This window comes from Hyaena hyaena, unplaced genomic scaffold (assembly GCF_003009895.1).
Source record: "Hyaena hyaena isolate Hyena2069 unplaced genomic scaffold, ASM300989v1 scaffold_120, whole genome shotgun sequence".
NCBI lineage: Eukaryota > Metazoa > Chordata > Mammalia > Carnivora > Hyaenidae > Hyaena > Hyaena hyaena.
This window is the reverse complement of record NW_024080752.1, coordinates 2,573,843-2,601,177: the sequence shown is the minus strand read 5'-3', so window position 1 is coordinate 2,601,177 and position 27,335 is coordinate 2,573,843. Positions and strand designations below refer to the sequence as shown.

General features: G+C 41.0%; 1 protein-coding gene across 2 annotated transcripts in view; it reads left to right on the top strand.

The window, feature by feature from the left end:
* The window catches only part of SLC27A2 (solute carrier family 27 member 2), a 44,237-nt gene that overhangs the window by 15,782 nt on the left and 1,120 nt on the right, over positions 1–27,335 (top strand). The window contains exons 3-9 of one of the 2 annotated variants that reach the window (XM_039237132.1): positions 1,332–1,490; positions 2,534–2,658; positions 14,999–15,193; positions 18,746–18,836; positions 20,804–21,002; positions 22,447–22,544; positions 26,744–26,874. In XM_039237132.1, the coding sequence (XP_039093063.1) occupies positions 1,332–1,490; positions 2,534–2,658; positions 14,999–15,193; positions 18,746–18,836; positions 20,804–21,002; positions 22,447–22,544; positions 26,744–26,874 (998 nt within the window). The remainder of the gene's footprint in view (positions 1–1,331; positions 1,491–2,533; positions 2,659–14,998; positions 15,194–18,745; positions 18,837–20,803; positions 21,003–22,446; positions 22,545–26,743; positions 26,875–27,335) is intronic. The other variant, XM_039237133.1, reaches the window with a different exon arrangement.

Below are 27,335 nucleotides of genomic sequence, written 5' to 3'. Positions count from 1 at the left end.
CTAAAATTACAATGAGATACCATTTTTCACCTTTCAGTTTGGCAAAATCCAACATTTGAGAGCATACCTAGGCAGGGCTCTGAGGAACAGGTACACCCAGACATTGCTGGTGGGAGAGTGAATGGGGACAGCCCCCATAAGTTTCATTGTGGCCGTACCTATCAAAATGACAAAGGTTGTATATCTTTTGACCCTGCAATCTCACTTCAGCAAATTTATCCTACAAATACAGCATCATTCATAGTGTAAACTACCGTGTGGACCAGGCTATTCACTGCAGCATCATTTGAAATAGCAACATAGTTAAATAAGTGATAATGCACATATACAAAGGACTTGATGCAACTGAGAGAGAGGGAGAGAGTAAGAGAGAGGGAGAATAAATGAATGAATAAATAAATAAGGGAAATTTCTTTGTATAAATATGGACAGTTTTCTACCATACATTGTTAAGTAGAGGGGGGATAAAGTGCAGAAAGGTGTGTGTTTTTTTAAGGTTATTTATTTATTTTGAGAGAGAGAGAGCTAGTGGGGAAGGGCAGAGGGGGAAGGAGGGAAAGAATTCCAAACAGGTTCCATGCTGTCAGCGCAGAGCCAGAGGTGGGACCCAAACTCATAAACTGTGATAGCAAGACCTGAGCCGAAATCAAGATTTAGACATTTAACAGACTCAGCCACCCAGGTACCCCTGCAGAGTTTTTTAATGGAGGAAAGGGCAATGACAAATAAGCAACTCTTTGTATTTGCTTGTATTTATATAAAGAAATTCTAGAAGAATACTTAAGAAATTTATAAAAAGTGGTTACAAAGGAAAGTAATGGGAACACAATAAGCTATTTAATGTCTCTGAATCTCAGCCTTCTCATCTGTGGATTAAAGGATACAGTTTTACTTGCCTTGTTAATTATGAGAATTAAATTTTGAAAACATCTTACAAGGTGGCAGGCACAAAACAAAAATTTGATAGACATTCGTGCCTTTCTCTTCTAATTACTACTATACTACCCATCTAACTCAGGTGTCAACAGGCTATGGTCCGTTCGCCAAATATAGCCCCTCCCAACCTGATTTTGTAAATAGAGCTTTATCGGAACACAACCACATTCATTCCTTTATGAGGTTGGCTGCTATCGTCTAAGCCTAAAACATTGACTATCTGGTCTTTTACAGAAGAAATTTGCTGACTCTTGATGTAATAGGTCATGGCCCTCCCCAATGCATTCTCTAACCACTGGATGATGGACTTTCCTAAGCCAGATCTCTCTCCCAGACCACAGGTCTGTGAATGACTCAGCCTTGACTCACTCATGCCTTCTCTTGTATCTGCAAAGGTCTCCCGAAAGCCGCCATGATCAATCACCATCGCCTATGGTATGCAACGGGACTCGCCACTGCAAGCAGGCTTAGGGAAGATGACATCTTCTATACCACCCTGCCCTTGTATCACAGCGCTGCACTTATGGTCGGCCTCCACGGATGTATCACGACTGGTAAGCTTTTTCTCTCACCAAGGCACTGGAGTTCAGTTCACATTCACATGTGCTCAGCTGGGAAAGTAATATAAAATTTGCCTACTTTCCTGTCTGCCAGGGACAGCGTTTAATTCAATGTTAACAACAAAGCTATTTGGCTCCCACATCACCACCAAATATCTAGAATCATTTCTATTTCCTCGTGCCTGCTTGTCTGATAACTAATGCTACAGATGTTCAGAATATCAAGGAGGAAACTTCTTTAAAATATTTTTATCCAAGTTAAGACACTTGATTCTTAGGTTCCATAAATAATTCCCCTCTGTCATTTCCATCTTCCAAAATCTGCATGTGGATCTCCATCAGCCTCTAATGTAAACTTCTCCCTTAGCCATCCCCACCCTACTTCTTTCTTCCCTACTCATGCAGCTCCTCAGCTCTGGGCAGAATACCTGACTTTCCATCTCTTCTCTTTCTTTCTGAAATGTTGCCCTTCAAGTTAGAGTCACCATCATTTTTCCTTTCAGTAGGCTTTATGCCGCTTGTATACATTAAGGCTCAGTCCAATGTCCACCTCTTCCAGAAAGCCATCTCTAACTCTCTAAATAAAAAAAAAAGGTATTTTTTTCTCCCATGTGGCATTTCATTTTAATCATATATGTGTATGTAATAACATATATCCACATACATATATGAATGCATGTGTGATGGCCCAAGCCTCTGTTTTTTTCCCTCATCAACTTATAGATCAGCTATAAAATACTTACCCCAGCCTCAGTACCAGCCTTCACATCAGCCAGGAACGACTGACTGGGCCTGATCATATAGCTGGGCTCTTCAAGAACAGGGGGACTTTGAGGCTCCCAAGGGACTAATTCATTGCTCGCACATTTGCGTAAGCACCATAGATACACTCTAAAGAAGAAAAAAAGCATAACTAATACTCTAAACTTGTTTGTGAATATAATCCATAAAGTTCTACCTTTCAAAAATGACAAATATAACCAGGGAGGTTTTTTGTAGCATCTCTTCATTAACACTTTATATACACTTCTCTGCAGGTGCGACTCTTGTTTTGCGGAACAAATTTTCAGCCAGCCAGTTTTGGGATGACTGCAGAAAATATAATGTCACTGTCATTCAGTATATTGGTGAACTTCTTCGCTATTTGTGCAACTCACCCCAGGTAATGCTTCTGATGCTTCCTTCTTTTTGAGATGAATAAGATAGGAATCCAAGTAACTTCGGGTCATGCTGGTTTCAGCTGCTTCCTACATATCTATCAGTTTTCATTTTAGACTACAATTGCGTGTAGTCTAAATATGATAAAGTGTTTGGCACCGCACCTATCATATAGAGAGGATTTACTAGGTGGCAGTTGCTATTAATATTAATATTCCCTACTTTTTACCTGTTTTCACATCTCGCCCTCTACCTAGCATATCCTCCACTTCCCTCTCTACTCGGTTAAAGCCTTCTCACCGTCAGTTCCCGGTTCAAATGATACCTCCTATGTTAAACCTATTTGTGTCACTCCAACAAGCCATTACTCCCTTCCCTTACATCATTGGACTTCTTCTACCCCTTTATGGCCCTTGTCACATTACAAGTATTTGTCTTCATACCTTCTATCCTCTCTAAGCTATAAAGTCTTTGATGGCAGGGACCACATCTTGTATCCTTACTTGTCTTCTACCACAAGACCCACAGGAAACTTTTTCTTAATGTTGCTTAAATAAATCCCCATGTGGCTTTGAAACCATCTGAAACGTTGGTTAACAAGCTGGGAGCAGACACCCTAAGGTTACTCCAAAGGCCTTGGATCTACTCTGTTTGCAGATGTCCAGATATCTTGATGGGACTGTTCAAAAGAACCTCTCCTGCCTAGTCCCTCAACTCTCATCAGGGGTCTGGAGGCCTGCCCAGGGCCCAAATCAAGGTTTCTCAACAGCGACACTGCTGACCTTTGGTGCCCATTCATTCTTTGCTGTATGGAGTTATTCAGTGCACTGTAGATGTTTAGAAGCGTCTTTGGCATTTACACAGGACATGGCCATAGAACCCTCTCCCTCCTCCCAGGCTTTGATAATCCAAATGTCTTCAGACATTACCAGATATCCTCTGGCAGGCAAAATCAACCCCAGGTGAGAACCACTAGACCAGACAATGCAGTAAACTCACCAGACTCTGCTTCTTTTAGTCTTTTCAGTCATTGTTAGACAGCAAACTCAGAGGATTACTAAGTTGATAAATTGCTATTTAGAAGCAACTGTTATGTTCAACTTGTATAACAGCTGCTGTGTAATGTGGAAAGGAATCTAGGATGCTTCTGCCCCAGGTCTTCCTCTCCTCACTTCATTCAATGTCTGCCCTCATCAGCTCATCAGAGTGGCCCCTTCTACTAATTAACAAATATATCACCTCACCCCTTACCATCCTTCTCATGGGTGACTGCTTTTCACAGTACTGTCCCTCCTGACATAGTACAGGTTTAGATGACTATTTTCTCTCTCCCCCAGTTAAATTAACGTCCCATGCCCCAGGGGCTTTGTTCACTGCCAGATCTCTGACACTGAGATGTGTATCTCGCACGTTCTGGGCATCAACAAACTCTGTTGAATGAACCTCTAAATTATGGCCCTTGAAAGATGTATGATTAACTTAAGAGAGGTAATATATTCTCCCTGAAATGTTTAGCCTTAGCACATATTATTCTGATTTAGGCAAAGAATTCATCAGCTTCATGAGCATCATAATTAGCTGTGAGCTGGATTAGGACCTTTCTCACAGCAATTTCTGTCGATGCCAATATTGAATTTTTTTTAAGTCAGTACCCCATCTGGTGCTCAAGATTGCATGCCTCTCTATTAAAACTCAGAAATCCATATGGAGCCCTTCTGTTTGGCTTTTCTTCTCGGCCTCAAAGACATCCCTTTGTCAGTTAGAAGTCTCCTGGGGGAGGGCGTGTTGACTTGAGGAAAATAAACATGTTTGTGTAGCTCTTTCAGGCTTCTACACACTCACATATAAATAGTTCCACCTTTCTCCTTCCTCATAATGTTGTCTCAGATGCTGAAAAACAAAATGTTATTGGGGTTTTATATCATCAAAATATATGCTGGTTAGTTGTATAATTCATGTAATATATCAAATCTAGAAGTAGATATAGAGTTTCTGTTTGCTCTTGCTTCTCCCCTACCCCTGAATTCTGGTTTGTCTTAAAAATACTTAGGAGAATTATAAGGAATAATCAACGTTACCTCAAGAAAACTTTCGGCTAAAGATTTTTTTTAATGAAAGGAGCTTATATAGGGAAAATCCTTAAGACAAAAAACAGTTTTTGCTAATAAATGAATTCAGCAAAGTAGCAAGATACAAAGTTAATACACAATAATCAGTTGTATTTCTATACACTAACAATGAAAAATCTGAAAAGACAATTACAAAAAACAATAACATCAAAAAAACAGTAACATAAAATCCTTAGGGATTAACTTAACCAAGGAAGTGAAAGACACATAAATGAAAACTAGAAAACATGGATGAAAGAAATTAAAGAAGACATAAATAAATGAAAACACACCCTATATTCACAGATTGGAAGACTTAGTATTATTACATTGTTGCTACTACCCAAAGTGACCTATAGATTCAATGCAATTCCTATCAAAATCTTAATGACACTTTTTGCAAAAACCAGAACAAACTTATCCTAAAATTCATATGGAGTCTCAAGGGACTCCAAATAGCCAAAGCAACCCTGAAAAGAACAAAACAGAAATTTATACTTCCTAATTTCAAAACTTTCTACAAGTCTATAATAATCAAAACAATATGGTACCATTGTAAAGACAGACATATAAACTGATGAAATAGAATAGAGAGCCCAGAAATAAGCCCTCATATGTGTCAAATGATTTTCGACAAAGGTGCCAAGACCATTCACTGGGGAAAGGACAGCCAGTCTTTTCAATAAACAGCACTGGGAAAACTGAATATCCACATGCAAAAGAATGAAGTTGGACCCTTACCTCACACTGTGTACAAAAATTGACTCAAAACAGAAAAAAGACCTAAATTTAAGACCTAAAGCAATAAAAGTCTCAGAAGAAAACACACAATAAAACTTTATGACATTGGATTTGGCACTGATTTCTTGAACGTGACACCAAAGCCATAGGTTTCAAAGGAAAGAATAGCCAAAGTGGACTTGGTAAATTTTTCAAAACTCTGCCTCAGAAGACACTACCAACAGAGTAAAAATGCAGCATACGGAATGGGAGAAAAATATTTGCAAATAACATATCTTATGAGATATTAATATTTAGAATATATAGTGAACTCCTAAACCTCAGTAACAAATAAAGAACCTGATTCAAATATAGACAAAGGACTTAAATAGACATCTCTCCAAAGAAGACATACAATGGCCAAGAAGCATATGAAAAAATGTTCAACGTCACTAATCATCAGGCAAATGCAAATCAAAACTATAGTAAAATTCCACTTCATTCTCGTTAGGATGGCTACTATATATAAAAAAAAATAATAAGAGCTAACAAGCAGCATTGATGAGAGTATGGAGAAATTAGAACCCTTGTGCACCATTGATGGGATGTAACTGGTGCAGCACCATGAAAACAGCATGGCAGTTCCTCAAAACATTCAAAATAAAATTACTTTATGATCCACCAATTCCATTTCTGGGTCCCATACCCAAAAGAACTGAAAGCAATGTCTCAAAGAATTATTTGTATGTTCATGTTCACAAGAGAATTATTCGTAATAACTAAAGTGTGGAAGCAACCCAAGGGCTCAAGAATGGATGAATGGACAAGTCAGATATGGTATGTACATACAATGGAATATTATTTAGCCTTAAAAAGGAAGGAAATTCTGCAGTATGCTACAGCATGGATGAACCTTGAGGACATTATGTTAAGTGAAACAGCCTATCACAAAAAAGCAAATACTGTATGATTTTTAGAGTATGCTACTTAGAGTAGTCAAAATCATTGAGACAGAAAGTGGAATGGTGGATTGCCTGGGGCTAGGAGCAGGGGAGAATACAGAGTTATTGTTTAATGGGTATGGCATTTGAGTTTTACAAGATGAAAGAGTTCTGGTGATGGATGGGTGATGGTTGCCCAACATAATGAATGAATTTAATGCCACTGAACTGTGCATTTTTAAATGGGTAAGGTATGAAATTGCGTTATATGTATTTAACCATATTTAAAAAAAAAAATAGATCACAGTAGAAAACCCAGATTCTGTGGATTTAAAGGGAACTTAAAGAAAGATTGTGTCAAAAGGACTTCTCAAACAAAAGTGGATAAAACTAGAATACTTGGTGGAAGGCTCTGGATCAGTGTAATCAGGAAGTTTCTTGCTCTTAGAGCCACCTAGAGTAGGCTAACATTACCAGCCCCCCAAGCAGTGGATATCAGGGAGGCAATTCCTGCTGCAGCTGAACAGATAAACCAAATGGCAACCCTCCACAGACATGGCACTGCTCACTAGTAGAATCTGAGACTATGTCAGAGAGGTCAAGGCCACTGTGCTTGTCCCTTGTCTTAATCATATTCAGTAGCTCCCTGATAGAGCAGAGGACTAGGGAGGAATTCCAGCAGCCACCCTTACTGCAGGGTTCAGATTTGGCTCAGGGGAATAATGTAGTGCTTAAGAGCCAGGACTCTGCAGTGGGCAGGTCTGAAACCCAACTCTACTATTTGAGCAAGACAGTTTAAGTCTCTTTCACCTCCCCATCATTCAGCAGGATAAATGGTAGAACATACCTACTTCATAGGGAGATGTAAAGACAAAAATGAGATGATGTATATGGAAATAAAGTACCTAGCATTTAGTAAATAATCAACAAATAGTAGCCATTATTATCATTACCCTCAGTGCCTAAGAATGTGCAGCTCATAGTAGGTACTCCATACATATCATCAAAGGAATCGATGAAATTCTGCCCCACCGGCATGAAGGAAGAAAGAAGAGAAGATATTCAAACTAGTCAATCACTTTCATCTAAGGTTGAGTGGGAGTTGGCTCACAAAGCTGTTGACTAGTTAATTTTCAGTGTTATTGATTATTGAAAATTCTTTCACCATGGTACCTGTCTTGCATTGTTATATCTGGAGCTTAGCATCCGGAGTACCTGTTTACAACGAAAGTCCAGTCTGGTTCATTTTCTGCAGTGTGCACCTGTCATCTCCCATTTTGTTTATGTAGTTGTCTTTAAAAAACAGTGTCGTTTAGGGTGAAAATATGTGAGGAACGGACACTGCTAAAGCTCAGTGTTATTCCAGTTAGGGGCTGAAGCTGTAGGATGGGTCTAAGTGAGGCTTTGTACTGCTTGCTAGGCACATGGCCAGGGTGGGAGGAGCAGAGGGGAGAAGGAAAAGGGAACCAGAAAAGAGTTCCAGGGGCCACACATACAAGTTGTGATATTTAGAAGAGGAAATAAGACAGACCAGGACCCTGAGACCGTTAAATAGACTCAACTTACTTCTTTACTGTTACCTCCCTAGTGTCATCTGCCTTCCCTCCAAAATTAGGCAACCTCTGTGGTCCTTTCCCAGCCTAGAATCTGTCTCTGCATCACCTCCGTTCGGACAGAAAACAGAATGGAGGGGTATTTAGCAGCACAGGGTGGAGAGTGACCAGTTTGACTTGTGGGGGCCAGGCCAGGGACAGGGGGTGGAGGAAGGGAATGAAATCAGAAAAATGAACAAAGGAAAGAGAGCAGAATCAGAGGAGGTTTACCTGAGAAGGTGAGTTTGAAAGGGTGCAGAGATGCTTTCCAACAATGCACTTCTAAAGAAGGGCTTCTGGTTACCTAGAGTAGCGGAGTAGCGCGTGCAGAGTGCAAGGAAGGGCCTGTCGTATCTGGAGCTGCAAGCAGTATACATCAGGAGCTGCAAGCAGTATAGCCGGAGGCCAGGCTGGTTGGCGGGGCCAGGTGTCAAGGGCTTTGCTCTGCTGAGCCTTATATGTGCATGACAAAGCACCGCTAATAGGCCTTCCGTGGAAGAGTGATGGGGAGAGTCTTAGACAGTGCCTTTTGCTTCACAAGTGGGAAGATGCACTGCAGGGAGAGAGTCCTCTTTGGTAAAGCAGAGAAATTGAGCCTCGTCCTTTTATTCCTATCTGTGGCTGCTTTCTTTTCTCCCGAGGGAGCTGCGCTAAAGTGTAGTAAGTTAGTTGTCAAGATCATGGACTCAGGAGTGCTTTTTTTTAAGATGGTAAATGCCTTCTGCCTTCTCACCTCTTTAAAATCTTCCAAAACAAGGAGACCGAGGAAAAGACATACAAGCTGCATCTCTTAGAAACTAAGAGGCATTGCAACAGGAAATTACATAGTACAAGGGCTGAAAGATGAAGGTCAGTGACATCACAGTAGTAAGAAAGGTGAAACCTAATAGGCTGGTACCAACAAGAAGGAAGCTGATTGACTTCCTGAAACATGAGAAATCAAAGGCACCAAATACAACTAGTGATGGGATCAGGCTTCAGGCCTGAAAACAAGGATTTTGGAAAATCTGTATAGGCAGTAGCTAGACCTCGGCTCCCCTCTCTCACCCATGTAGGAGACGGGAGGTTTATTCTCTTGAGAAGACCTAGAAGAGCTGTGAACTCAATGACAGCAGGGATGAGGGGATGAGGGCAGTGGAGGATGGCAGGGATGAGGCACTGAAGATACTGAGTAAATATCTACTTATTAACCAGAGAGACCACCAGCTCCCTTTCCCTGCACAGCTTCTAGAATTCCATAGCCAGTTTATGCTGATAGCAGGAGAATAGAGTAGTCTAATTCTCAGATCAAACCACCCTGTCACAGGACCATGCAGCCCTCTTGGCAATAGTCACTGCCTCTGCACACAAAACTCCTCAAATGTCTTTTACTTGGCTTACTTCTGAGCATGAACAGATGTCAAGGATCAGCATACACCTGAGGAAAGCCTCCAATAGGAAATATCACCAAAAGAATAGAAGAAACAGCATCAACTCAAAGAGCAGGAGAAACTTCCAAAAACCTATAATTAATATCCTCAGAGCTGTTAGAAGAGATATTCTCTCCATAAAACAAGAATAGTATGCTACAAAGAAACTAATAAAACCTGCTAAAAATAAAAATATGATTTAAATTGTCTAATTCATAAAAGTTTGGAAAATAAACTTGAGAAAGTTGGAGAAAAGATAACATGGTGGATGTGAGGGGAGACAAGATAAGAAAATAGAAGATCAATCCAAGAGGTCCAACTATCTAATTAACAGAAAATTAGTAAAATAAAATAGAGAAAATGGAGAGGAGGATATTATCAAGGAAGTAATACAAGAGAACTTCAAGAAGGGATGAAGAAGACAAGATATATATATATATAATTGTTATATATATATTATAATTATATATATATTTATTATATTTATATACATATAAAGGAATATTATTACTCAGCTATAGAAAAGAATGAGTCTTGCCATTTGCAACAACATGGATAGACCTAGAGAGTACAGTGCTAAGTGAAATAAGTCAGTCAGAGGAAGACAAATACCATATGATTCCACTCATGTGGAATCTAAAAAGCAAAATGAACACAAAAGCACAAAACAGAATCATAAATGCAGAGACCAAGCTGGTGGTTGTCACAAGGGAGAGGGACAAGGGGATGGGTGAAATAGGTGAAGGGGCATAAGAGATTTTTATAAACTAAAAAAAAGTCATAGGGGCAAAGAGCACAGCATGGGGAATATAGTCAATAATCATGTAATAACATTCACTTATCATGGTGAACATTGACTAATGTATGGAATTCTCAAATCACTTTGTGGTACACCTGAAACTAATAAGACATTATATGTCAGCTATCCTTCAATAAAAAAAATAAAGAAGGAATAAAACTTTAATATTTTTAAAAAGTGAAATGAAAATAATAATGGCCAGCCAATTTGGAAATAAAAACAATGCTGAAGAGATATAGCTTTTAAAGATTAAAAAAAAAAAATTTAAAGGAAAGAAAATTTCCCAGAACTGAAGGACAGATTGAAAGAGCCAGATGGGTACCCAATAAAATGAGTGGAATTAAAAATTTTAACACTACACCAGGATGAAACTTAAGACTACCAAAAAGAGAGAGAGAGAGAGAGGAAAGATTCTATAAGAATAACATTTTGACTTGGCAACATCAACACTGTTAGCTGGAATACTGGACACTGGAAAGTCAGTGCCTTCATAATTGTAAGTAAAAAGTATTGCCTGTATTGCCTATCTAGAGTTCTATAGCCAATAAAATTATCAATTGAGTATACAATAAGAATATTTTCAGACATTCAAGGTCTCAAAATAATTTACCTCCTCTACACCCTCCCTTAGGAAGTTACTAGGGAAAGTGTTCCATGCAAACAGGAGAGTGAGGAGAGCTGAGAAGCCAGGAGCCAGGAAGGAGGGGCAAAGGGAATCCCAGGCCCAGAGAGGAACCAGTCCAGACTGGGGCAGAAGGCTAAAAGGAAGCATAAGGGATTGAAAAAGGAAATTCTAGCATCTGGCTGATTTCACATAAGGAACACTGTATTTTGAGGCTGTTGAGGGGGGTGAAGAAAGACCTATGAATCGAAACTAAGAACACAAAGCAAAGGGGCAGGAGGCAGCTAATTCTAGGAAAACTTAAAATTTACTCAAGAATTTGATTGTAGCATATTCCTTGGCTCATCAGTAGTGTATTATGAGCAAAATAATGTGAGCACTGAATACTGATTTACCAAAAACTGTCATATTGGAAAAACTGGAGAGGATGATAGAGAGCTTCGTCTTCCTCTAACACAATAGAAAATCAATAAACAATGTCTAAAAGGGATAAATCAAAAGAAAGCAGAATAAACATTTAATTTAGAAAATGGAGAGAAGAGGAAGCGGCTACAAGAGTGGAAAGTGTCTGCCTCCAGCTGGTAGAACAGGGGCAAAGGACAGAGGCAGGTAAGTGGGGTGACAACATTCACCAATTAAAAGCCTGCCAGTACTTTGACTGTTAAGCCACGTGTGTGCCACGTATTTTGTTTGTTTGCTTTTTAACTAAAAGGAAGACTTCTCTCTACAGTCACATAGATTTGGACTTCAGTCTTGGAGCAACTATGTTGTTACCTGTATGATCTCCGGCAAATTATTTTCATCATTTTGAGGCTCTGCTTCCTCAATTGTAATTGAGGCAAATACTTTTATTACCTATCACATTTCAGTAGGATTCTATAGAAATCTGAGTAAGACAATTAAGGTCAAATACCTGGCACATAGGAGTAAAGCCCTCCATAAACGTTTTCTGTTTACTCTGTTTGCCTGGTGCTTTCCATTCCTCTCTGGACACCCTGACCTCTCACCATTCAGTCATTAAATCCTGGTGTAGATTTAAGTCCTCTTGGGGTGTTTTCATGTGACCCTTCACCTCTGAGGTAGAATGGAAGGTTTGATCCTTATTGAAGAAAAATTGAGCCGGTGACCCTTGACTTAAAACACTCCTTTGAGGAGCGACTTTGGTGATAAAGGAACACGGCTTCTCCCATGGGAAGGAAGACTCGAGTCACACCCTGTACTCTTAACCAGTGGTGAGCAAAACTTAGGTGAGAACCAGACATCTCAGAAGGCTCCAGGGCCTCCCAGGTTGTGTGCACAAACACTTCCAGCTTAGAACCTTAATCCCTTCTGCTGGTGTAATAAGATCCTTCAGGTCGTGATGAAAACTGAGCTGTTGGTATTGTGACTCTGAGCCCAGCTAACTGCCACTCGCAGGTGACAGCCGCACCTGTGAGGCTGGCCTGCTTCCCAGGCACCCCAGGCCCCTGCAACTCCCCTGTGCCCCAGGCCCTGCCCTTGTACTGATGTCCCAGCCATTAACTGTCAGGGAACTTGAGGGCTTCCTGGTGGAGGTTATTCCTTCTTTTATCGCACTGTAGGCAAAACACAGGTGCAGACACTGTGTTTTAGTGCCGATGATATAGGGATATATTTGGCCTCAGAGGAGTTTACAGTCCAAGCGGGGGAGACAGATGTTCACCACCCATTAGGAAAGGAAATGAATTAAGAGGGTGATTGTGGCTGCATATGGATTAGTAAGGTCTTGGGTTTACACACACTGGAATGCTCGTTTGGAGCTTCTCCCGCAGGCCCGGGGGCATGTAAGCCCTGGGTCCAGAGGTTATTTTTAATCCAAAATCAGTATTCTTCAAATATTTTATGATGTTTTCTTCCTGGAGGGGCAGTGAGGGACAGTACTGTGGGTGGTGAGGGTGATCTCTGAAAAGCTTACTATCCTTACTGGGAATAGTGCCTTCTGGAAGGGTGACCCTGCGATTCACCGTCCAGATGGGGATACTTGAGAGTGAGAGAGTGTGATTGATAAGCACATCAGGACAACAGCATAAACCAGGGTTGGCCCTGACAAACTAGACGTATGGTCTTCCTACTTAGACGTACTTGGTGATTATAGAAGGAAATACAGATGGTCCTCAACTTCTGATGGTTTGACCTATGATTTTTTGGCTTTACAATGGTGTGAAGGTGATCTACACTCAGAAGCCATACATTGAATTTTGAATTTTGATCTTTTCCCATCTAGCAATATATGGCATGATACTCTCTCGTGGCCCTGGGCAGCCACAGTGAGCCACAGCCCCCAGGCAGCCACGAGATCATGAGGATGAACAACTGATACTCACACAACCATTCTGTTTCTCACAGTATTCAATCAATTACGTGAGCTATTCAACACCATATTATAAAACAGGCTTTGTGTTAGACGATTTTGCCCAATAATAGGCTGATGTACCTGTTCCAAACACATTTGAGGTTTGCTAGGTTAAGCTATAATGTTCAGTAGGTGAATTAAATGCATTTGTGACTTACAATATTTGTAATGGATGGTGGGTTAATTGGAATGTACTGTCATCATAAATTGAGAACGATCTATAGACTCCATGACCTAGGTAGCTGATGAAGACAGTAGATTCCTATTCAGTCATAATGTCTAAGATTCATGCAGTTCAAAAGTCTTCTCAGGTAACTCTCCTGAACACTCTGGTTAGGAACAACTACTGGCATGAGACTCCTGTTTCTACACATTTCCTCCTCAGGAAGGCAACACAAGGGACCCAATTTTTACCGGTGACCAGGATCTGTCCACCTCTCTGGTTAAGACTTCTGAAAGAGGTCAGGTCTTTTGACCAAGGAGCTACTCAGAAATGAAATGTATATACACTGCTCTCCTGACCTATTGCCTCCTTTCGCATGAAAATCAATCCAAGGTTTGTTTTGGTTTGGTTTTGAACTGCCACATCCAAGGCTTGCCCCCTTATCAGAGAACTGCCAGCCTCCCTATTCCAACAGTTCTTTTTCAAAGAGGAACCCTACTCCAAAATAACTTTATAGTGATTTCACAGAATGGGAAATAACGTAGGAAATGCTTTTCAGATCTTTGCTCATGTAAGCAAGTCGTGGTCCGATCATAGAAATTAACACTTAATGTGAGAGGAGAAGCCTAGTTACCAAGCACTCTTACCCATTCCATTCTATTTTCTCTTAAAGGTCATAGAGTTACAGAATTTTCCAGTTAAGGTTATACTTATTTACCTTTCTCTGCCACCAGGCTGTGATCTCCTGGAGGACATAAATTGCCTTATTAATATAAAATATCATTTAAGTTACTCTGGGTTGGTTTGGACATATTTGTAGGGGCCTCATAAATGATTGTGGATGCATGGAAAGCAGCCTGGTCCTAACTCCACCTTTTGTGGACACAAGCTCTCCTGTCAGTTCCTTACACTCAAAACAACTTATCCTTTGTGATTTGTATTTATAGCAAAGCGTATTATTCCTCCCAGGCCACCTGAGGCAACTGGGAGCCAGCTTCCTCTCTCTCTTCCCCTTCCCAATCCCACTGGGACAGTTTCATTTTCTTCATTCAGCTCTACCTGGTTTTATAGCCTCTGGGTCTATCTGAAATGAGGACATGATCAAGAGTCTTCTCTCCAGTCCCCTGAGGCCCCAATAGCGATGACTCTGTGGAAAACCATTACGTCTCTCCTTGCACTGTGTTTCCAGTTTTCTTCTTCCTCATCAAGTGAACATTGTTGCTTCAGACTGTCAGTCTTTGGTAGATCTTTCCTCCTTTCTGGCAATTCACTGAGATTCACCAGCCCCATCAAATAAACAATCAGCACACTCCTCCAGCTTCAGATTGGATGGGTTAAATATTGGTATTACTTAGTTCTATCAAATTATCTTACCTTGCCTCTTAAAAATCAAAGTGCTAAAAGCCTATTCTTTTGGTTATTAAATCAGAGTTACAGCTGGTGGCTTAAACTGCAGGTGTTGGCGGAGAGGAGGTGTTATGTATGTGAGTAACAGAAAAGGTGTGCACGAAGGTGAATTCCTAACCAACATGAATATGTAGAAATGTAAAGTCAATCACTAGTGTGTAAGTATGGGCTCCAGAGACGTTTCAATTGGGTGTTTCCTCCTCCTACCACAGAAACCAAATGATCGTGTCCATAGAGTGAGAATGGCAATGGGAAATGGCTTGCGAGGAGATGTGTGGAGGGAATTCATCAGGAGATTTGGGGACATTTGCATTTATGAGTTCTACGCTTCCACTGAAGGCAATATTGGCTTTATGAATTATACAAGAAAAATTGGTGCTGTCGGAAGAGTAAACTACCTACAGAAAGTAAGTACACTGAAATATGAGAGTATATGTTGCCAGTTTTCAGAATGCAAACACTTTTTTAAAAGTTTGTTTATTTTGGGGCGCCTGGGTGGCTTAGTCGGTTAAGCGTCTGACTTTCGCTTAGGTCATGATCTCGCGGTTCGTGGGTTCGAGCCCCGCGTCGGGCTTTGTGCTGACTGCCAGCTCAGAGCCTGGAGCCTGTTTCAGTCTGTGACTCCCTCTGTCTCTGACCCTCCCCTGTTCACGCTGTCTCTCTCTCTCTCTCTCCTAGAAATAAATAAAAATATTTAAAAAAAAAAAGTTTGTTTATTTTGAGAAAGACAGAGACAGCATGAGTGGGGCAGAGAGAGAGGAAGAGAGAGGGAGAGAGAGAATCCCAAGCAGGGTCTGCCCTGCCAGCACAGAGCCCAGTACAGCGAGCCCAATACAAACGCACAAAATCATGAGATCATGACATGAGCCGAAGTCAAGAGCTGGACACTTAACCGACTTAGCCACCCAGGCACCCCTAAAAATCTTACTTTCTCTTAATAACAATCTATTACACCTTTGCTATCTGCAACTTGTGTGAAGTCTTCCTGATGCCATTTATACAGGCATGTGACCAAACTCCAGAAGGTTGCCAGTTCCGTAGGTTTACCACACACTGTGAAATCACAGTCACCTGGGGAGCTTCATATGTATGCAGGTGCAGGGTGTCACCCCTGAGCTTCGGGTTCAGTTGTTGTGAGGCAGGGCGCAGGCATCAGTGTTTCTGAAAAGGCAGGGGTAAGAACCGCTATGTAGTTCTTGGAGACAACTGGAAGGCACTCCAGTTCTAGGATCTTATGAACATTTGTATTTTCCTACAAACTCCACCAGAAAATCTCTCTTCTGTGTAAGCCAGCTTACATGGCAGTCTCTCTTCCCTCACAGTCACTTGTGGCCTAGGGTCTCTAGACAATCTCTGCTTTTTTTTGCATTTGAGCAGTCTTCCAGGTGACCCTCTATTTTTTCAGAATTCCAGCAATATTCAGTAAATGCTGAGCCTCCACACGCTTGAGCAGTCACTGTTGTCATTACACCTCTGGCAGCTATTCCTGCCCAGCTGGCTGTGAACAGATACACCAGAGCTCTCGGGCAATGTGTGTCCCCAGGGACTGAGGGGCAGAGTACAAAGGATAGCAATCCGTGTGCATAAGGGAGCTTCCCAAGAGATAAAATTTCAGCACCTTGTGTACTAACTGAATGAACCTGAGGAAGTCACTTATGTTCCTTAGGCCTCAATTTCATTGTTTGTAAAATAGAAATAAAAAAGAGAAAATGTAGAGCCTAGTGCCTGGCCCAAACTCAGTAGTTAGAATAAGGGAAAACAGTTATTGAAAGAATTAAATAACTTCTGAAAAAATCCTTATAGGATATGGCCCAATGTCTGTCATATAAAGCCTTGAATACCTGTTAGCTGTAGTGATAATCATCCCATTCCTCACATCTGGGCCTTATCACAAGGCATTCTCAAGCCTGAGGACCCTTTCTGACATAGGACAGCCCACACCTATGCCACACAGGTCCCTCCACTGCCCTCAGCATCTGTTCCATACACTGTGGGAGCCACAGGCTATGTGTGGCCATTTAAATTTAAGTTATGTAGATGAAATTTTTAATTCAGCTCCTCATGCACACTAGCCGTATTTCAAGGACTCAGTAGCCACGTATATTTAGTGACCACCGTGTTGAGCAGTACCGATGTAGAACATTTCCATCATCACAGAAAATCTACTGGGCACCGCTGCTACAGACTAAGAATCAGTTTCCTACTCCCCACGGGAGCCACTGCTGATAAGGTCAGTCTTTTCTAGTTAGCTTCAGTTCTACCTGTACCAAGCCTGGACATTGGAGACCCAGGTCTAATGCAGTTCAGAATAAAAAAGGGCAGAAAGCTGAGTTGAGACATGGTGCAAAATATCTACGTTGTTACTACTGACCCTCAAGAAGATGAGTTGCGAGGAAACTTTTGTTTTAAACCAAACCTGAGAACTTTGGAAGTCGGTGCTATGTATTACTAGTTCTTTGCTCCTCATCCATGGATTGCCATGTTTTATTCTCAGTTTTTCTGCTTTCAACAAGAAGAGGGGCACTTGGGTGTCTCAGTTGGTTGATTACCCAGATCTTTCTTGATTTTGGCTCAGGTCATGATCCCAGGGATCGAGCCCCACCTCAAGCTCTGTGATCAGGATGGAGCTTGCTTAAGATTCTCTCTCTCTCTCTCTCTCTCTTTCCCCCCTCTCCGTCTCTCCCTGGCTTGTGTGCTCTGTCTCTCTCTCTCTCTAAAACAATGAAAGCAAAACCAAACAGAAAACAAGAAGATATTTTTTAACTGAAATAGAAAGAGAAGATGTCCCTGCAACTGATGTGGAAAGAAGCATTGGTTACCAGCCCCAAATTTTTTATACCCTTGCAAATAAACAAGCTCTCCATTTGTTGACTATGAATACTACTTGCCTTGTAATGGTTATTTGCTACTATTAAATATAAAATTTGAAATGGACACAGTAATCATGGCTAGTCATTACATCTAAATCCTGTCTAGGGAAAGTAATAGTAGAGAATATTAGTAGAGAAAATAATATACTGATTAATCTTACTAAACTACATACACTTAAATTCTTATGCCATTGAAATATGTGAAATATAAATATGAGAGAGTGTTAATAGTTTTATAGCCACAGGCATGAAATAATTGTACCATTGAACTTTAAATATATTGGGGAACAGGTAGAAACATGAATCATCTAACAGTGGCCTATAGGACTTTTAAAATCCATTGTGATATGTTCACCAAAACCCATGTAATAAGAGTATTCATAACAGCATCATTTTTAATAGTCTAAAACTAGAAACAGTCCAGATGCGAGTTAACAGAAGGATAGATCAATTGTGCCTATTCCTGCAAGGAAAATGCCATGGCAATAAAAAACAAACCACTGAAAAAAACACTAACGTGGCTAGATGAGTAACAGATATCATGTACAATGAAAGCAGCAGCACAAAGGCATATATTTCATTTCTTATTTCATTTATTCCAAGTGTAAGACTATTTGATGGTGGGGCACTTGGATGGCCCAGTCTGTCTGACTTCGGCTCAGGTCATGCTCTCACAGTTCATTAGTTCGAGCCCCATGTCTGGCTCTGTGCTGACAGCTCAGGGCCTGAACCTGCTTCAGATTCTCTGTCCCCTTCTCTCTCTACCCCTCCTATGCTTGCTTTCTGTCTCTCTTTCTCTCAAAAGTAAATAAACATTTAAAACATTTTTTTTTAAACACTAACTGATGACAATAAGTCAGAATAGAGGTTATCTTGAAAGAAAGGGAGCCAGGGGAAACTTTTTACAGTACCTGAAATGTTTTATTTCCTGGTCTGGTTGGTAGTAACATGGGCGTGTCCATACGTAATTTTATCAAGCTGGACACTAAAGATAGTGTACTTTTTGTACTTCATGTGTGCTGTACCACAATAAAAAGGGGAAAATGTAAAAGAATTTGTATTTAAAATGATACGTTTTAATTTTGCTAGAAAGCCATAGCTTATGAGCTGATTAAATATGACGTGGAGAAAGATGAACCTGTCCGAGATGGAAATGGATATTGCATACGAATTCCCAAAGGTACAGTCGATTTTTGTTCCGCTAACCTGTGCCTTTTCTTAACTTGGTCAAGTGACTGTTAAGAACTAGCATATTATTGCTAAAATGAATACATGGTGACATTTTTTTAGAGTGGGGAAATAAAAGAGGTTTCCTTAAGTACCCTCAGAAGTAGTTACAGAAATTCCAAAAGGTAATAACTTACCACTACGTGTAACATAATTATACTTTGAAACCTAGCTTAACTTCTTGAGTATGAGGTAAGTGTTTTGAAGAAAGGGATAGCTTTACAAGGTCTTTACCTTCAAGTTTAGATTTGTCCAATTATGTGTGTAAATCATTTTTCAATAAAATACTAGCATTTTTAGAATGACAAGTGTGTGGCCACATGGAATGCTGTATTTGTGTGTATGGCGTCTATATGTACGTACAGGATATACCCGTGGACACACATGGAAAGTACACTTCCTGTGGCCAGCTTGTTGCCACTGGAGTGTACAGCAACAGTTGTTTTGTTTGGTTGATTCATTCTTTGGTTTCTTAGGTTTTTGTTCTTTAGCATTCACCACTTCTTATCATTGTGTTATTTTGCTGCAAAGCTGGCCATTTTTTTTTAACATTTCTATCAAGGAACGAAAAATGCAAAGTTGCTAAATGAAAATTCTCTCTCATGACCTCTGTCGCTCCCACTCTACCATATATCTGAATTCAGACATACCCTACATGTTTCAAAACTCCCTGTTCATTGTTTTTATCTTTTTTTAAGTTTATTTATTTATTTCGGGGGGAGGAGTGCAAGAGGAGGAGGGCAGAGAGAGAGGAAGAGAGAGAATCCCAATCAGGCTCTGCCCTGTCAATGTGGAGCCTAATGTGGGACTCAATCCCATGAGGCAGGGCTCAATCCCACAACCCTGGGACCATGACCTAAGCTGAAATCAAGAGTCAGACACTTAACCAACTGAGCCACCCAGGTACCTCTATTACAAATTCTAAAATCTGGGAATAGTTTGGAAAAAGATCTTACATGCTAATTTCAGCCCAGGGTTAATTTAATAACTGGAGCAATGCCCATTGGCACGACTTAGGGTTAGATGAGGGACATACGTATTTGATGTAAAGTGGGATAAAAATTATTTTGAAAACAGTTGCTTTTCAGAGAATTTAAGATCAACTTTATAAACAAATATATTGAAACTTCAAGATCTAGAATTTGGAAAATATGCATCTAATCAATCAAAACAGATTGAAAGAGAATTTTATACGTTTACATCTTGGAAATGCTATAAAATTAAGATGGGATAATGGGGATATTTCACTTGTGAGTTGTCTTAGGTTATGGAAAATTAAAGACTGAGGTAAAGGAGAAAATATCTTCCATTTGTAAGTTCAAAAACTAATTCCTACTATATGTGGATTATTGAAATGATAAGCATGTAAATGTTGCTACTGTACATAGAAAATGAAATAAATGTTTTATCAGCTTTTTAAATGTTTATAATAAAGGTAACTGAAAGGGTACCTGCGAGGCTCAGTCAGTTAAGCATCCGACTCTAGATCTCAGTTCAGGTCTTAATCTCAGGATCATGAATTCCACACTGAGTGTGAAGCCTACGTTTAAAAAAAAAAAAAAAAAAAAAAAAAAAAAAAAAAAAAAAAAAAAAAAAAAAAAAAAAAAAAAAAAAAAAAAAAAAAAAAAAAAAAAAAAAAAAGGAGAGGTAACTGAAAACATGCAACTTGAATAATGGTGCACTCCATTTTTCTGAGGGTTTTTTAATTACAAAGAAAATCTTTAATTTTTTCATTGTCGAAGACAAGTCTAGTTCCAGCCTCTGTAAGGTTAAAAAATTGTATTTGTAGATTTAAGGGCCATGTTTTAAGATGTCCATTTTTGAGTATATGGTAACAGATTTATGAGGATGTTAATAATAAAATTTGCCTTTTGCCTACTGCTAGCACATAAAATAAAAATTTACTTTCTTCTGTCTTAGGTGAAGTTGGACTCCTTATTTGCAGAATCACACAATTTACACCTTTTAGTGGCTATACTGGAGAAAGTACTCAGACTGAGAGGAAAAAACTGAGAGATGTCTTTAAGAAAGGAGACCTCTATTTCAATAGTGGAGATCTCTTAATGATTGACCATGAAAATTTCATCTACTTTCATGACAGAGTTGGAGATACTTTCCGGTGGGTTTCTTTGAATTATTGAGTCAAAAACAAACACATGCACAATTTGGCTTACTCCTAAGTTGGAATTGCATTTCACTTTGGCTACAGTGCCCCATTTCCCTCTGTCTCTTTGGCGTGTCCATCCAAACTTCTGTAATCCCAGAAAATAAGGAAAAAAGCACAGGCAGTGTCACTCTGCAATGCACAGATAACTTGGTTGAGCAACTCCAGATGAGAAGTAGGCAAAAAAAATGTGCCTGATTTTTGGAGCCTAACTAACAGTGCATCCAGTTTCTCTCATTTATCCTCAGTTGTTACCAGGCACCCCTAGGAGACCCAGGGGTTTTCACACTGTTTCCAATAGTGGGGCTTTTCTTCAGATAAAACAAATGCAAGCTAATGTGGAGCTGATCTTGCCAAAGAGGAAGTAAGGGTTTCTGAAATCTACTTGTCATCTCCCTTCCACTCTCCATCCCTAACCAGGCAGTTTCCCACAGAAACCCAAGTCAGCACCATGAAATGTGAAGGTCTTTATAATAAGACTATGAAACTCTTTCATGACACTTTGGTTTCATCAGCTTCCTTCCTGGCCTCCCTGAGGCCAGGCCTGTGTCTGCTGGTTCACTCCCCAGCACCTAGCACAGTGCTTGACACACGTGTTTGCTTTTGCATGAATGAGGAAGGGATGGAAGGTGTCTGGCTGTAGTAGGAAGAGCAAGAATATGAATGAGGAGAACTGAGCTCCTAGGCTCACCCCTACTCCTGGCCAGCTGTGCCATCAACGCAGGTAAGATTTTTCACCCATGAAATGAAGCTCCCAATGATCCGGAGGGTTCCTTCCGTCTCTAGAGTATTCCATGACTCAGGATCCATACCATGATTTTATGCAACCTTCATGTTACTAAAAAGATACTTTCAGGAGATCTAAAGAATTTTTAAATGTAGACAAATTTTAAAGTTTTATTAAGTAGACAAATGTAGATTGGGTACTAAGGTTATAATCTCCCTGCAAATAAAGCATGGTATTTTATGTGCTATTCAAAGCTTTCCCATTGCCGTAAGACCCTGAAATACAGGTATGAAACCAACCAGAGTTAGTGAGTGAGAAAAGTGAGAGACCTAAACACAACAAAAAGTCATTGAGATTTGTTTCTGATTTCCAGTACCTTTCTTGGGCCAAACCTGTATTTCAACATTGGAACAACATCATTCTTTGTATTGTGTTTCATGTGGTGAGACTGGAATTCCACATTTTATTATTTAAATGCCTTTGTCTCTGCCTTTGTCTTTTGTTTCTTAAGCAGGATGCCTCTCCTGTGCCTAAGCTTAGGGGAACTTGGGAGCAGAGACCGAAAAACAAATCCAGACACCTTACAAGGGCCTAGAGGGGATGCAAGCTTTGCCATGGCAACGTGGGCCAGGGACCCCCAGTAACCTCTGCTAACCTTGCCTTTTCTTCCAGCTGGAAAGGGGAAAATGTGGCTACCACTGAAGTCGCTGATATCGTAGGACTGGTTGATTTCATCCAGGAAGTAAACGTTTATGGAGTGTCTGTACCAGGTATGCACAATAAGTCTATGCGGAAACCCATACAGTAACCGAGCATCATTTTAACCCCAGGGCAAAGTTTGTCATCACTTTTGCCTGCCTGCTGGAGAACTGACCTCCTCCAGCCACCTGCGAGTAAGGGACTGAAGTCTGCTTTATATTCCATCATAAACCAGCCATGTCAGTACATCTGAACTTGGCCTTTCTCTGTGGCTCAGCTCCCCATCTGTTCTTGGGCTCTCGGGCAATCCAGATCTCTGCAAGATGCTGGGTCCCACAGAACACTTGGCACGCCTTGGGAAAAGATGCGTCAGGCTTGATAGTGGGGAAATGATATTTCGGCCTTGAAACTGAGAATCACAAGAAACAGCAAGTATAGTTGCTAGGAGAAAAAAACTGAAAAGGAGCTTCCTTTGTCCAGACTTCTTTTAAAACACACCCTTGACCCCAGCCCACCCTAGTGAGTTTCAGAATCATCACACAGAGTGGTGTCACCAAGCCTTCATCTGCAGGTTGGCCTCTGCCAGCAGAGTGGGGAGAGCGGAGGTCTGACTTCAGGTCCTTGGCTCCAGTACGTGGGGCTGTTTGATTTCAGGCAAAGCACTAAAATTAAAGGTAATATCAGCCCTGAATCTGAGATTGTTAAGAGAAGTCATTCACTTCAATTACATAAATACTAAACACATATCTACCAGATGTATACATAAGTGTCATCATGAGAAGAAATTGTTTTAATTATATAGATGGGAGAGGATTAAAACCTCCAAGTCACTGTCCAACTCTGAGGTGCCATGGATAGCAGTACTCCCCCAGAACTGAGTATTTGGCATTCTCACCTATACCCAGAACAGAAATCCTATACCCAGAACAGAAAGAGTCTCTCTTTCCTGAGCTGTGGTGGTTTCACGTGACCTTGTGCTGTCTTTTATTTTTTTTCCTTTTAAAGAATATTTGAGACTTTCTCTTGCCTGTTCCTCTCCAGCCCTATGACAGTGACATGAGTGCAGCCACATCTTAGGTCACAGAGTGTGAGGGGTGCAACATGCTGCTCATGCTGGAATGTGGGCTGAGTTAACACAAGGGCCCATGGCATGGTAGTCAGCCATCACGCCGCGCTGGGCTCTCACAGACCCCACCTCAGTGTTGCGTGCATCTCTAAATGCTGAATTTAGGTAACAACACAAAAGAATGTGCATGTGAAAGTGAGAGAATCTGGGGAATGGATTGGGAGGATTGAGTCCAGTGCTTTTCAGAGCAGGCCCCTGGCCCAGCACCACTGGGGAGCTTGTGAAACAACATGATTTCTCAGGCCACCCCCAGACCTACTGTATCAGAATCTCTGGGGTGAGGCCCAGGGAGCTGTGTTTTTAACAAACCCCCCACTGATTCTTAAAAACAATGAAGTCTGATTTGGGGGTGATGAAAATGTTCTAGAACTAGATACTGGTGATAGTTGTACAACATTGTGAATGTACCAAACACCACTGAATTGGACACTTTAGAATGATTAAGATGCTGAATTTTATGTTATGCGTGTGTTACCACAAATTTTTAAAAATACTAAGTTCTGAGAAGCACTGAAGCCTTGTCTGGCTAATCATCAGAATCATCTGGGAAACTTTCACTTTTTTTCAGTTATTGAAATTCAAACTAGTTAACCTGCAGTGAAATATTAGTCTCAGGTGTAGAGTACAGTGATTCAATCTGGGAGACTTTTTAAAGCCTAGATCTAATGGATCAGAACCTCTGGGGTTTGAGACTCAGACACTTCATGTCTTCTTTTAGTCCCCAAGGGACTCTAACAACCACTACGGTTTGGGAGTCACTGATCTAGAACAGAAAAAAGAGGAGGTTAATGGTTTTCACATGGAAGGCAGTCAGGTAGAGCAAGGAGCCAGTATGCTTGTGATGCCCCAGTAAGCAGAACAAGAGCGAAAGGATTGAAATGACCAAGGGGCAAATTTTAGCCTGAGATGTCTCCACTAACAAGAAGGATTAACAACACAAAAGCCTGTCTCCTGAGTGGGGAATGGCCCACCAGCTGGGGCGTGTAGATAAGCTGGATGTCCACTCAAGATCCTGTGAGAATTCTTGCAGCATTGAAAGATTAAAGATAGGGGCACCTGGGTGGCTCAATCAGTTGAGCATCCAACTCTTGATTTTGGCTCAGCTCATGATCTCATGGTCGTGGGATAGAGCCTCAAGTCAGGGTCTGCACTGACTTGTATGTATGGAGCCTGCTTGAGATTCTCTCTCTCTCTCCCTCTGGCCCTCCACTGCCTGCCTCTCTCTCTCTCTCTCTCTCTCTCTCCTCTCTCTCAAATAAAATGGGAAAAAAAGAAATATTAAAGATAAACTGAGAAGCATCTCTCAGCTTTCAGATTCTGAGATCCTCAATGCCATGCTGGCCACTGGCTGGCAGGCCAGGCACACGGCCAGCCTTATTGCAGCCCAGAAATGTGCAGGTCTATCCAGAAGAAGGCAATCTACCGGGGTGAATTTCAGTATCAAAGCGCTCAACAAGGCCTTCACAGATCTCAGCTTTGGACCAGGAACGTACACCAAAGTGTAAGCCCAGCTGACTTTTATTAGATGTCCCCAGAACTTCCCAAATACTTTTTAGAACTTTTTGTTCTCAACAGAACTTTCTGCAATGATGCAAATGCTCTATATCTTGTACTGCCCAGTATGGTAGCCAGTAACCACCACACAGCTACTAAGGACTTGAAATGTGGCTAGTACAACTGAAGAACTGAATTTAAGTTATTAGAATTAATGTTGATAGCTAAGTGAAACCAGTGGCTACCATACTGGACAGTGCAGCTCTAGAGAAACTCTGGCCAAAACAGTTGTAAACTGGAACCTGCCCCCTAGAGCTGAACTAGCCCCAAACCAACTCTTGGGAGCTGGGGCAGAGACCTGAGACTCAATAGGTCTATTCGTCAGTTGGGCACAGTCTCTGTCAGAGCAAGATACAAGGAGCCAGTCAGTGCTAAAGATTTCTGTTGCATCAGCCTCTGCCTTGATTCAAAAAGAAGCTAATTGGAGACATTTGAGATTCCTGAGATGGTTGCTTTTGAGCGAGCTACCAGCTACCAGGGACCCCTAGAGAAAGAGGGTCCTGTGCCCTGCCTCCCTCCTTCAGATACATGGCAAACTGTGTAGGCGTGGATTTCCTTTCTTTTAAAATGTTTCCTCTTGTTTCCTGCCTTCTTTGGAGCCACAGGTAAACACATAATCACCATGGGAGAGGTTTCAAAAGCTGGGGGCCAGGTGACAAAAGACACAAGGCAGTTCCTTCCCCTCTCTGATTACAGCTAGGTAACTCAGTGAGGTGGATCTCAGTGGATCTCAACTCCTACCCGGTCTGCTGGATCAGGCAAAAAATGTACTAATTCCTTATTGCTGCTATCTTTACAAGAAATCAGTATAGTCACTGTGCTTAATGCCTTCCCACTTACCTTGCTGCCTGACGAGGAGCAATTTGCTGCTGGATCCGTGGTCTCTGTGGAGACACAGCCTTGGAGAATAAAGCTCATCAATGGCACAGGCACACAGACGCTCGGCCTTGCACCTCCCATCACCCTCCTGACCCACAGCTTCTCTGAAACACTGAGAGGCAAAGTCTCAAAAGTGATAGTTGTGTCTGGATGCACAACAGACCTGACACTACACCCTAAAGAACAACCCGAGCCCAATTGTTCATGCCAGTGGAACAAGAACTTTTCACTGGAGTCAAAAAAACAAAAACAAAAACATTAGCTACCAGTAGGGCTTGTTTTCCACTCTGGTGTTTTCATTTAGGCTGCTGAGAAAGATGACGTTGTTTGTCTCAGTGTGGCTTCTGACTCTGCCTGTTTGTTGTCTGAACTTGAACAAGTCTCGTACTGTGAATTTTAAGCCTCAGTTTTTTCTTCTGTAAGATGGAGATCACACTTGCACCTCCTCAGAAGGTTGTTGTGAGAGTTAAATGAGATAGTCCATAAAACACACTTACTATAGGGTCTGGCATCTAATAAAGATTTAATTGGTATATAGCTCTTGTTGTTGTTGTTGTTGTTGTTGTTACATTCACTTTAGAACAACTTTGACATATACCTGAAATAAAAATTCCAACTGTCCAAAAGAAACCCATGTCAGTGTTCTCAGCCCATTTTGAGCTAGGGAAACATCATAGTACAACACGTCTAATTTTTTCTCTTTATTTCTAGGTCATGAGGGTCGAATTGGCATGGCCTCGATCAAAATGAAGGAAAACCATGAGTTTGATGGAAAGAAACTCTTTCACCATGTTGTCGATTACCTGCCCAGTTATGCAAGGCCCCGGTTTCTAAGAATACAGGTGAGAGTTGAGTTCCATAATCCTCTCTCTTGGAGACTGCTGTCTCTTAGGGAACAACTCCCTTCTACCATGGTCACCATATTGGCCAGATTTTCACTACACTTGTCAGGAAGCTCAACAAGGAAGCAGAAATATCAGAAAATAGAACTAGCAGAAGCCAAATCCTGATCCCCATTTCCCTCAAATGACAGACCAGATCATTCAGCAGCAGTATTAGCAAATAACTCAAAGTCTATGTTTGATAAAGGAGGACAGAAACTTAAAGTGTTGTTTCCAGCTTTAAAGGATAGAAAACTCCACTGATGCTCTATACCTTTCTACGGTGTGAAATTTAATTGGGAATCATTAGCCAGTTGGAGCTATCAAATGCCTATCTCCACTAGAAGGATGTTTTTCTTTCGCAAACATTAACCCGTTGGTTAGCTTAACACTCACTTTTGGACCGTGAGCTCTATGATTAT